At 35.4% G+C, this 13,314-nt stretch overlaps 1 protein-coding gene across 2 annotated transcripts in view; it reads left to right on the top strand.

Annotated features, from left to right (window-relative positions):
• Positions 1 to 13,314, top strand: part of IRSp53 (Insulin receptor substrate 53 kDa) — a 1,482,105-nt gene that overhangs the window by 1,437,638 nt on the left and 31,153 nt on the right. For both annotated transcript variants that reach the window (XM_069839560.1, XM_069839559.1), the window contains exons 8-11: positions 752 to 817; positions 3,104 to 3,295; positions 6,484 to 6,706; positions 11,709 to 11,858. In XM_069839560.1, coding sequence (XP_069695661.1) covers positions 752 to 817; positions 3,104 to 3,295; positions 6,484 to 6,706; positions 11,709 to 11,858 — 631 coding nt within the window. The remainder of the gene's footprint in view (positions 1 to 751; positions 818 to 3,103; positions 3,296 to 6,483; positions 6,707 to 11,708; positions 11,859 to 13,314) is intronic.

Below are 13,314 nucleotides of genomic sequence, written 5' to 3'. Positions count from 1 at the left end.
TAATGTATTTTATATTAAGTTGTTTCGTAGAGTGTAATATGTGACTTAGGATTGTGAAAGTTATGTAGCCTATAACAACTTATAATGCAATTTACTATTGTTAGTAAAGTGAGTCATTGTTTAATATATTTAAATATCATACACATTACATTACAATTAATTATAAAATTGCAAATAAACAAGAAGTATTGTTTAAAAAAAAAGGCGTTTATTATTGTTTTAGTAAGAAACACCTTAAAAAGGCAAAATAAGCAAAATAAAAATCGGCCATATCACTTTGAATTACCTTTAATAACAATTATATGTATGAAAATAATGATTTATTTCCACCCAGCGAAAAAGGTATTTTGCCAAACATCCGAGCTCTAATCATTACTGTATTTTAGTGTATTATTTTCCGTTTTTCAGTTTTTATATATTATTGTTGCACTAGACATTCTTTGTTTTAGTATATTTCTTATTCTAGGTTAGTATTGCAACGAGTTATTTCTTATTTTAACATAATCATATACATTTTTTTTTCAATATTATGATTTATTTAAGAGTTTGTAAATCAAATTTCATTAATAACTCTAGAAGTGTAATATTTTCTAAAACTATAGCTGAAATAGGAGAAATTGCTCATGTAAAGTATAATAAATTAGTTTCCGGGTTTTACTTACCTTCACTTGATTTACAAATAGCGATGAAAGGGGATTAGTAGAATCCTATGAGAGAAATTACTTGACATACTGCGTGTTGTGTGTTGCAGAATATGCAGGTGCTGGAGGAAGAGAAATCCAAATTAGACGCTTTCTGTGAGCAGAGTCTGAAGACGGTGAGTGAATTCCTTGTATGTAAATCTTGTCCCAGCGTTTAATTTCGGTTGAGACATGGCTGGCATCTCTTCTGCTTCGTTACATTCTTAATGCTTATGTATAGGGAACGTGTCCCGGTACGTCGAGGCTGCGCGTAATGCAGTCAACTACAAAGAGACGGTCCTGCTTAATATTAATGCACCTTGTAGGAAACTGTCTTACAGTACTTGGATTGACTATTTAAACAGGTAAACTTTAAATATAAGAGAATATCCATGATTTCTATTATTTAATTATTATCTTACTTACAAATATTATTTGTAAAATGTAATAATTTTATTGGTTAATTTTATGCCAATTTCTTAGTTCGTAATAAGAGGAAGTCACGATTTTGGAACCAAAAATTTTCATAACCTTGTTTCGTATACGAGGTAATGTAAAATGAAATATAACAACACTATATTGCACAACGATCGAAGTTTCCTCCGTGATTGGTAGCGAAATTTATGCTTCCCTTCTTTTGTTGTTTTGTTTCCGTGCTTCGGTAGCTCATAGCTTAAAAACAAAGCAGTAACCAGAAACATCACGAGTTCGAGCGCAGTCTTGTTTGATTTAATTTCTTCCCTTGTTAGCATATTATTATACGAGGAGAAAAGTAATTTGCTTAATTTTATTACACATGCGTTCCTCGAAAGTTGGATATGAAAGAAAAGAGTTATTGTTTATTTTATTAATCCAATGCCTTATTATGAGCTGTACTATTACAACTTTAAACGTGCACTGAATTTGCATACTTATCTAGTTTCTATCATCTACCTATCTCTTTGTTTCAATATTACTGTGTATGTATACCTAAATTTATATACCCAACTTCTCTATTTAAATATGTACTTGCCTAATTACTCAACTACACATACAGGACTGTGCATATATACATACATACATACATACATACATACATACATACATACATACATACATACATACATAGGCCTGTCCACACCTGTGGAGTAACGGTCAGCGCGTCTGATTGAGGTTTTTTCCGGGGTTTTCCCTCAACCCAATACGAGCAAATGCTGGGTAACTTTCGGTGCTGGACCCCGGACTCATTTCACCGGCATTATCACCTTCATTTCATTCTGACGCTAAATAACCTAGATGTTGATACAGCGTCGTAAAATAACCCAATAAAATAAAATAAATACATAGGCCTACATGCGTACATGCATACTGTTCTTCGTTTTTACTGTGACCATGTGTTTTAGTTTCGTGTTAACATTCAGCCAGAGTAGCTGACGCGCCCTTTTTAAATCCCAGTAACTACATACATACATACATACATACATACATACATACATACATACATACATACATACATACATACATACATACACACACATATTAAAGATTCAGTCTTTCAGATCTTAACAATATTGCAGTTCGCAGTTTACAGAAAGTATTTTGAAATATAAATAACAACCATCGGCGTAGCTCAGACGGCTAAGGCGCTTGCCTGCAGATCAGGAGTTGCGCTCTGTAGCAGGTTCGATTCCCACATGGATTATCTAGTTGGGTTTTTTCCGAGGTTTTCCCCAACAGTAATGCGAATGTCAGATAATCTATTGCGAATCCTCTGTCTCATCTCGCCAAATATCATCTTGTTATCACCAGTTCCATCGACGCTAAATAACCTCGTAGTTGATACAGCGTCGTTAAATAAACAAGTGGTTGAGAGAAAACCTAAAAAAAAAAAACACTTGAAGAAAAATTGCTGATAATTTTCGGCGTTGGACCTCGGACTCATCGTGGCAGACGTGGTTCCGGGATTCGCCTGCAGGTGTCATCTTTCTGGGGGAGATGCGCAAACTCCAGGGAGTTGTAGAGGCTTCTAGAGTGGACTACAACAGACCGGAGAGTATATCTCCTTAGGCTAGATGGCGCCTGGGTGAGTCGCGAAATCTACGGTAGCGCAATCTTCGGGACAAGGATGCAGCAGAACGCAAGCACGTGATTGTGAACAGATGTCATCGATCTGAGGAGGCGGGATATTAACAGTGACACGGAAGGGCGTTGCCGTTCACGCGGACTTCGTCAAAACTAGATGTCATAGCTTAATCTATAAAATGGCACCAAGCAGTGAATCACTTGCTTCTAGAGCAGTTCTAAGGACTTCAAAATCATCACAATATAAAGAGGTTGCACAATAAGCCTAAGGCTACAGTGCTTGCCCACGGGGCCCTCCTCCGAGAAAAAAAATAACGTAACTTTAAATTAAATTCTGCTAATAAGTCATGTTGAATTCTTAGGCCATGACTCAGGAACGAAGACGCTACGGGTTCGTGCTGGAACGTCAGTGCTCGCTGGCCAAACACTACCTGGCGTACCACAATCAGGGGAGCACAGTGCTACAGAGACATCTGGACGACTGGCAGGAGGTGGCTCAGACTAGGGAGTTCCTTCCGGACTCGGTGGAAGTCATGTTCACCAACAGACTTAGGGTGAGTTTATATTATATAGGAAAATTATGTCGGTATATGATTGCCTTTTTCAGGCGAGGAAACCACTTTTCGAGTCATTCCCCTTTTGGATAGAACAGGAAACTGAGGAGTAAGAAAGAGAGATATGATTAATATAAACTGCGTAATTCATTTTTATTTTTTGTGGGAAGTACACTGTTTTGTGATGGTAAATTTTAATAGGATCTTCCTGAATATATACCGGTACTAAAGTCGTAAACATACTAAAATATATATTCAATTTATTCATTTTATAACTACTACACTGGACAACAAATTTAAACTTTGTTTCTGTCCTTTAGATGAAATTATGTAATTGTAACTAAATGAGAGGTGCTGAGTTCATTTCTGAAAACCAAACTTTTCTAAAACATACCATTGTTATGGTACACACACTTCACTTATTTACACAAATTTGTTACAATAGCACATAATGCAACATTTTTGGCCAAAATTTACGAATTAAAATGTTTATTTTTATCTTTTACGTTTGTAAACAGCTTCTGTAATCTCTCTCATGAGTGATCAGCAATATTCAAGCAGCATAGTTGCATTCCACCTTCCACCAAAGCGCTTTTCGAAGGTAGATATTTCTTGATGAAACCTCTTTCCGTCTTCATCGCTTACAGCACCAAGTTTTTTTTTTTTTTTTTGAAAGAAGTCCAGGTGACTGTCAAGAAAGTGTACTTTCAGTGATGTGTTGCATCCCATAAGGTGAAAGTAGTGTAACATTTCACTAACATTACTAAATAACTTTTTATTTTGAAGAAACAGTAGGTGCTGGACAAAAACTAACTGCAGATTAGTTTTTGCGACCACAAAATACATCGAATACACATATTTTTATAAAAAGGACAAATTTCATGTTGTACAGTATTATTAGAGAATATATGACGTGAATAAAAGGTAAGTGTATTCTCATATTGTTTTAGGCTTACGTATTTGGTATTGTCTGCAGCATTCTTAGATATACTGTAATATTGTGGAGTAGTTGCTGATGTGAAGTAAATATTTTATTCAAGAAAATATCAGAGCTTTAGTGTGATAACACATAAATATATTTACAAAGAAAGATGTGAACATGTGGAATTCAAAGATTTTGATAGTTTGTTTCATAAAATGAATAGTTGCTGGTTACCGTTATACGAATTCTTATTCGTAATACGAAAACATTTTTTAATTATTTTCTCCACGCAGTGGATGATATTTACCAATGACGTACATTACTTTCGTTTGTATTCAACATACATCCTTTTTAGCCACCGCATATTTCCAGATATTTTAGAGAAAACACCAGTTCTTAGAGATTGGAGTAGGATACTGGCAGATACAGAAGAAATATGTCCCATTTTTATTTGTGTCCTGTGTTCCAAACTCTTTAATTTCTTTCATTTCACATTTCTAAATGTGATGCCTCAATATTAAACTGGTAACAAATAGGCCTAATAAAGGTAACTAGTTTTACTTCGAGATTATGTTTGTGTTTCACTTGGACAGAGATGCTAATCTCTTAACATACGCATATATCAATGTCAAATGAGGATCTGCTAGCATGGGATAGAGTTTATTTTTACCAGAATTAATATAGAGTATACCAGTTGGATTGTAAGGCAAACTCGGCTAATTTCGCAGTATTGAAGTTTTCTGTCTTTAGTTATACCCAAAAAAACTTAAAAAAATTCCTTCTTGCGGCAGTTAATCACAAGACATCATTATATTGGTTGGTTTTAAAATTTTATTTTTAAGTATATCTCAACAGGGAAATAGCTCCATTTAAAACAAGAGATGATATGACTGTGTGTGTGTCTCAGGAACTCGTGTAACTTCGCAGTACTGCTCGGGAAATTTCGCAGTAATACTTGTGCAATTTTAAAGATTACTCTCTTTAGCTCAAAACATGTTTTAATGTAATCTAAACACCAGTACATGTTTATGCACATGAACTGAACACACATTAGCAAACTAGGCAATAAATGTAGAACAACTGCGCTTCAATTATTAACACTAATAACAGGAAAAGAGTTGCATATTGATAATTGTAAATTAATAAATTTATCTAATACATATCTGCATTAAACATTATGCCAAACATTATGAGAACTATTTAGGCCTAATCCGAATCCACTTCCGCTAACAAAACAATGTTGTTTCTTCTTTCTCTGCCATTGTTTGAAGGTAGACAGACTTTGCTCCATATGGGGACAGAATTTTGTTAGATTTAGTAACCAATGAAAACCCTGTTTCATCTAAATTCCAAATGAGATTAGGCTTGGTACTCAGTCTGATTTTTCATACACACTTCCTAGCACATTATAAAAATCGTTAAAATACGAGCGAGTTGAGGCTGCTGCTGTAAGGTAGGACAGATTTTCTGATTGACGCGCATTCTTAGCTCATAGTGCTTCTTAAAGGTAGTTAGAATCTGCGTGCCATTCGAACTATTCTACTGACAAATAGCAGAAACTAGTTAAGAAATTGAGTACCGGCAAAAGTATATTACGAACAAACTATGTTAGATAAAACAACAAGTAAGGGTTCAAATTAATCATAAGAATGTGGAGAATTATAGTGTGATACTTACAGTTCTAAATATCTCGACGAAATATAATGTCCAGAAACACAACACTGGAAATTCACTCACGATATCTCATCAAACACACACATACTAAAGTACATACTTGCGTAACTTTCGTCAGAATGCGTTGCAATGTGATCTTCCTGCATGATACAACCACGACAGGTTCTGACATTTATCCGTATTTTTTGTAAGCTCCAACGAAAACTCCGCAACTAATTAATGTATGAGATACTGCAAAATTAGGCGTACTGCGAAATTAGCTAAGTTTGTCTTAAATCTAACTTAAGTAAGTTACTAATGCATATGAATAAAATCTTCTTACTAAGAACTGAAGTCTTATTCATTTTTTAACATCCAATGTGACATATTTTCATTATTATTTTTTGTCGTAAGAGAAAACTACTTTGCTTCCTAATTTTGATTTGTAAATCCAATTTCCATAACTATCGACGAAATGGCGAAATCTGCTCCAATACTTCTATGAAACAATAGTGACATATAATATGACATGCATCTGCTATCTGTCTCCGATAATAGAGTCGACCATTTCCGTAGTGTTATAAACGTTTCCTCTTTCTTATTAACTTTGCAGCAAGTGAGCTTCTGGCCAGACGAGGACTTGTACTCGTCGCCCAGGAGTCCCAACGTGGAGGACGACCGCCTTTCTATCGCGTCGCAGCTAAGGAAGACCAAGTCCATGGACGCGTCGTGCCTGGATATGCGTTCCATCAATGACGCCACGAGCCCCATGAAGCCTCTGTCCAGAGCCAAATCTGACTTCAACCTAACCGCCTCCACACACTCCCTAGTGCAAGGTGCCTGTAGCTAATTTTTTATTGGTTTTTATTTTGTATTTGTATTTAATTTGCTAATAATTGTAACATAAAATACAATATAAACAGATAAAACTTTAGCTCACCCCTGAAAGATTAGAACTCGTGCTCAAGGGCGAATTCCTGAATTTAAACTAAGAAGTATATAAGCTTAATACAATTTGTCTTATGTCTACTACACAATAAGACTAGCCTGTATAAATCTAAATTTACAATTTTTCAATTTATAAAATCCATACATAACTTTTTTAAATTTAAACTAGAACTATTAGAATTGGCAAGAGTAGGATATTTAAATATAAATTTGTTATATATTCTTGGGCCTAAATTACTACTAAATTAAATGCTGTAGCAGTGTTGCATTTTGGTTCAAACAATCTTATAACTATGAGAATACATTTCAAAATTATTTCGATTTCTATGTATGAATTTTATTAATATAATATAATAAATTTGTCTTATTTTAAGAACATTAAAGTCTAAAAACAATTTTTGAGATGAAAAATCAATATATTTATGGAGATACATTTTAATTATTTTCTTCTGTAATAAATAAAGTGAATTAAAATTGGTTGGAGGTTTGCTTCTTAGTTAATAGTTGATACTTGGTGATAGTTGTTAATTTGTTCTTAATTATTGCCAGTGAGCATGTGACAACTATGTCTCTGGTTTTTGTTTATAATTGGCCTCGGTCGCATTGATTCCTCATTTTCAATAGCTTGTGCACATCGTATTAGCCGGAAAGATATTGGTATTTTCTTTGATAATTCTTAATTAGATTGTTACTTAATTGCCAAATTACTTACAAGGTATATTTTTTCCTATTACATTCCAAATTTATTTTATCTTATTCATAATATTTATTTCCAATTCATCCTTTTCAGTTGGTACTTTTATTTCTTTCCACTCTCTTTACTTCTTTCTATCTTCTTATTTCATTTATTTTTTCATCCCTCTCATATTATTCTTGTTAATTTGTTCAATTGGTCTCTTCCGCTTTGGTTTATTTTGTGCCATTACTTTTGTCTGTCATGTTATTGTCTTTCTCCTTTTCCACTCTTTTTCTCTTCTTCGTCCCCATGCTCCCATTTTTCTTCCTCTTTTGTATTTCATTCATTTTTATAAGTTTGTATAAAATAGTATAGAATTCTTTAGTTGGCAGAGAAATTTAGACAGAGAAGGATATATTTCTTACCTCTCACTTACTCAGTGGCTGACCGGACATCTGCGGGGGGGATGGTGGCAAGAGACAGACACTCTCCATAAAACTATTTGTATGTGCAGTGGCGGATTCTTCTACTTCTACTTCCATGTTGTCGTCAGCGTCATCGTCATCACTATCAGAGTCCAAACTTATTACGAAACGATCCAACGCTTTGTCAATCATTCCATCCCTTTCCCAATAAAATATCCTCTTCCTTTTTAACATGTTCACACGCATTTTTCCAATTCTCTGGCGTGAACTTGGACAACGCTTCTTCAAATAATTTTATGACTTCACTGGATTTGAAAGATACATTATGTTTAGCGACATCATTTGTCACTTGTGCCCAGATGAACTCAATGACACAAAAATTACAGTGGTATGGTGGCAGTCGCACTACGGTACGCCGGTGTGGTTCACTTTGAGCTGAGGTATCCAGTTCGTACCTTACCATTTTCTCCTTTTTAAAATTTTATTATGTCGTACAATACGATTTTTGTCGCCTTTGGGTCGTATTCTATGTTGTTCTGACGTAACCAAGACTGCATGTCTGATTTAGAAGATGCAAAAGTGGGAGCTGTACAGAATGTAAGAGGCGTTGTCCATTACAATGATACTGTTTTGTGGAATGTTCGGAAGGAGTTTCTTTTCGAACCAATGTTTGAAATTAACGGCGTTCATTTCTTGACTTAATGCACAATAATAAATCGTCCCCCTTTTCCTAAGGGCACGTTCAGAGGAATGTCACCATCGTCACAAATCCAAATTTTGCTCTTCGTGTGATTAATGTTTATCCATGTTTCGTCCAGGTAAACGATAGGGCGGCCGGTTATTCGTAAGTCGCGCATCCTCCTTAAGAAATGGAATCGCTTAGCAATTATGTCGGGTTTCTCTGTCAGAAGCTTCCGTCCGAAGTTATTCTTAGCGTGACGGAAATTAAGTTTTTTTAATCTTTACCGCACCGACCATTTGCTGCCATAAAATAATCCAGACTTATCGAGAGCATCACGAATATCTTCCACACTCGGACTAAAATCAGTCTTGTACAAGGAGTAAATCTATCTCTTGATGGCAGCCGCAGTGAATGAGTTGTCTATATTGGTTTTCGTGGGAGTTCTTTTCGGCCGCTTTTTGCCCGGAGTTGACACTTTTCTTCCTGATTCAACTGCTTCTCTCTTTTCATTTAGGATACGGTAAACAGTGCGTTCAGGTACTCCACACGCAGCAGGAGTTCGCTTTGCTACTTCGACTATATTTATTGTAGGATTTCAGACTTTCAAAGCATCATACTCCTCCACGAAAAACTTATGTACATTGCACACTATTTCCCTGGCGTCAGACTGCAGTGGCTTTCCTCTTGTTCCTACACCAAGAATCACAAACAGTAGGACAAGTAGGCCTTATATAAAGCACAATACTTCTAACATTTTAATTATAAAATTATTATAAGGGCCTTCTCAAACTACACTGAAAAATGTTGTTAATACATAGTTGTAATAACATCCACCACTGACAACCTTTCCAGGTGTCCTGGTGAGGGAGGGGGAGGAAAGAAAGAGGAAATGCTGTTCTACAAGTGTCTGTGTCATAGGATTAGTTCAACTCACCCTCCCTGACCCTTCCCAAGACATCAGGTAGCTCTGCCAATATAGACCTTCCCTAGTATAATTGCTTTCATTCTCTCTATTACGCTTTATTTCGTTTGTTTTATTTAATATTTTCTCTTTTCGTCTTGTAATATAATTTACTTCTACTATTTTATTATACTTATTACTATTCTTGATTTGTTATTCTTACATAAGTTACGTCTCTTTCATTATAACAGAAGGGTAATGGACTGACATTCACCTGTTGTTGTTCTTACCCGGAAAGTTTGGTTTCCTTATCAACCCCCTCCTCATTGTTAATAACAAATAGCCCCATCGTCAATCATGGGTTAGATAGAGTTTGATGAGGAGATAGATTAATGACAAGTAGCCCCATTGTCAGTGACAAGTTATGCAGGATTTGATGAGGAGATAGGTTAGTGACAATTAGTCCCACTGTTACTGACATAGGTAGAGTTTGATGATGTGAAGATATATGACAATTAACCACACTGTCAGTGATAAAGGTAGGTAGGGTTTAATGAGGAAATATATCAATGACAAGTATCCCCATTGTCAGTGATAAGGTTAGGTATTGTTTAATGAGAAGATAGATTAGTGACAAAATTCTACTCTCAGTGATGGTTTGATGAGGAGATAGGAGACATTACTTAGGTCCACTGTTACTGACATAGTTAGGTATAGTTTGACGATAAGAAGATATGTTAGTGGCAATTAACCCCACTGTCAGTGATAGGGCTAGGTAGATTTGATGAGATAGCCCCACTGTAAGTGACAAAATTAGGTAAGAATTTTATGGGGAGATAAATTAGTGATAAATGCTTCTAGTCCCATTGTTTATGATAAAATTAAGTAGCATCCGATAGGAAAATAGATTAGTAAAAAAATAGCCCTACTATTAGTGGCAAGATTAGTAAGGATTTCATGAAGAGATAAATTAGTGACAAATAGCCCCACTGTCAGTGATAGTATTAGGTAGCATGATTTGATGAGATAAATTAGTGGCAAATAGTTCTCTTAATTACAGTGTTAGGTATGGTTTGATGAAGAGCTAAATTAGTGAAAAGTAGTTCCAGTACCACTGATATTGTTAGATAGGGTTTGATAACGAGTAGTCTCACTATCAGTGACAAAGTTAGTAGGCCTGAGAATTTGATGAATAGCTAGCTAGATTAGTGACAAGTGTATTTCGAGAAAATGAAACAGTTAAATAATAGACCCGATATTCATATATTGCCTTTCAAGTTATTTTATTTTCTTTTTTTAACTTGTTAGGAGGGAAGGAGGGAGGGAACATCCCACGCACTACGACCTGAGGTCTATTGTACAACCCCCGATATGGGATGAGTTGCGTGCCCACCGATCATCTACGCGCACCGATCTAACCATTTGACCCTCTTAACGACCGGTCCCTACAGCCAACAGAGTCCATGTACCACTCCTGCTTCGGCAACCTCCCCCCAAGGCTTCCTTAACGGTCCGAGGCGGAAGTCCTCCCCCAAGAAGATCTGCCTCGGGTTCCGTTGCAAAAGCTATCCATCATCACATGAATACAATCCACGGAGGCCGGTCGAGAGCGCCAGCAGCTTCGGAGGGCCGCCTGTAGAGGATCTGAAAACCAGAAGAAGTAACGGGATGATGAATGAAAGGATGTGGCGAAGATGAATGGGGTTCCAAACACCTGATAAAGTTACCCCGAAAAAATCTCATCCAGGCAACTCGTCCCGATCGGGGATCGAACCCGGGCCCGCTGAGTTCGGAGTTAGACTTGCTAACCACAACGACATTCTTTCATTATGTTCCTTATTCAATTATTTTTTCTCTACATTTCTTATACTACCTTTTTCCATTATTTATGGCAATTTCTTTGCATTATTTATTTTTCCTTTAATCTCTGTATAACTTAAAGAAAATGGTAATTGAATAGTTATCATTTTTATATTTTCATGCAAGCCAGTTATTTACATTCTTTATACTTATTTTATATTATTATGCATATTACATATATGACATTTACAGCTTTTATATTGTGTTCTCACAATGATTTTTTAATTAATATAATATATTAAATTGTCTTAACCTTACAACTTTAGCTGGCAGCAAAAGACTCAATATCTTCTAAGCGGAAGTTGTCATTAATCTTAAGTATATGCAAACATGTTACTCGTTTTAGACCCGGATACTCCTACAAGACCGAAGTCCATGGCTGTGCCTGACAGAGGTCCAGGCTGGGACACTCAGTTGGCCAGAGCCCTCTATGCCTATCTGTCTAGCGGGGACAACCAGCTCAGCTTCTTAGAAGGAGACATCATCGCGCTCATGGGTGAGGATCCTCATGCATGTAGGATTGCTTCGTGGCTGTTATTGCTCAGATACTGGCAGCAAAGAAGTTCTGTACAAATTTTAACACTGAAATATTTTTCATATTACTCTAATTGAAGGGTTCAGTACCATAGTGGGCCAAGCGCCATTTAATAAAAACGTAGAAGACAATGGTTAAAATGAAGTTATTACCATAATTCAATGGAAACATATAGCAAGTAATATAAAGTACACACATTCAAACTAAATGATATGTCAATCTTCATTAAACTATGGTATTCACTTAACTTTAACACCTGCTTTCTCCGTTTTTAATAAATGGCGCTTGGCCCACTTTGGCTCTGAACCCTTCAATTTTTCTGATTTTAAAATAACTTTCCATTTGAGTTAATTGTTTCCTGTAATTAAAATACATAGCAGTGATTATTTCCAATCTTATGTAATACTCATAGAGGATGGTAATGCTACCGAAGGATAGATTATTGATGTGTCCTTTGGCTTTGGGAAAGCATTTATCGTATGTTTGAGACGAAAGCCAAATGAGAGAACTGCAGGGCTACTGCTTTTGCCTACCGGAACTATTGTTCTCATGCCATTAAATAGGTAGGGACTTCAGGTGTTTTATAAATATGGAGAGACAGAAGGTTCGCAGCTAACCAATTTTTAACATTGTTAACTGTTGTATTTGCATTTAGGTATGCAAAATAATCAGCTTGATGATGGAAACACGTGGAATCGCGTTATTTTGTTACAACGTGGAAATGTTATGGGCTTCCAACAAAGAGGATGAAAGATCTCATCATTGTAATAATAGGTTCCCTTAACGTTTTGAAATATCATTTGTACAATTCTCAGGATACGAAGGATGCACTAGAAGGAATAGTGAACGGGATAAGCGTTCGGGGTAGAAGAATATATCAGATAATAGACGACATTAAGATATATGGATCATATGAAGAAACGAAGAGGAAGGCAGAAAATAAAAAAGATTGGAGAAAGCTTAAATTGCAGTGAAAGACCTACCCTTGGGCAGAACACTAAATTAAATTAAATCTCTTGTTAGAATATTTGAATTTAATGATAATATCTTTATTTGTAAATTTTTCTATATTGCTTTTCAGATATGCATTATTGTATGTATATTTACTTTTAAACTTGATACTCCTGTTTAACCTTATCAATTAGACAATCTGAAATTTAAGCAAGATGTTTTGTTTGTTTTAAATTTGCAATTAAATCTAAACATTAATAATAATAATAATAATAATAATAATAATAATAATAATAATAATAATAGTAATGATTAAAATTATTTGTAAATTGTTTGTGTTAGTTTAGAATCCTGGATTTCTATTTTCATGACCACTCCAGATGGCATGGCAAACTTCTAACTGTACATATTCTCTGTCTCTTTCATGTAAACTATTATCGTTGGTCTTTGTTGTAATAACATCTAC

Source organism: Periplaneta americana, chromosome 11 (assembly GCF_040183065.1).
Source record: "Periplaneta americana isolate PAMFEO1 chromosome 11, P.americana_PAMFEO1_priV1, whole genome shotgun sequence".
NCBI lineage: Eukaryota > Metazoa > Arthropoda > Insecta > Blattodea > Blattidae > Periplaneta > Periplaneta americana.
The sequence above is the reverse complement of the archived record's forward strand: the minus strand, read 5'-3'. Positions and strand labels throughout refer to the sequence as shown.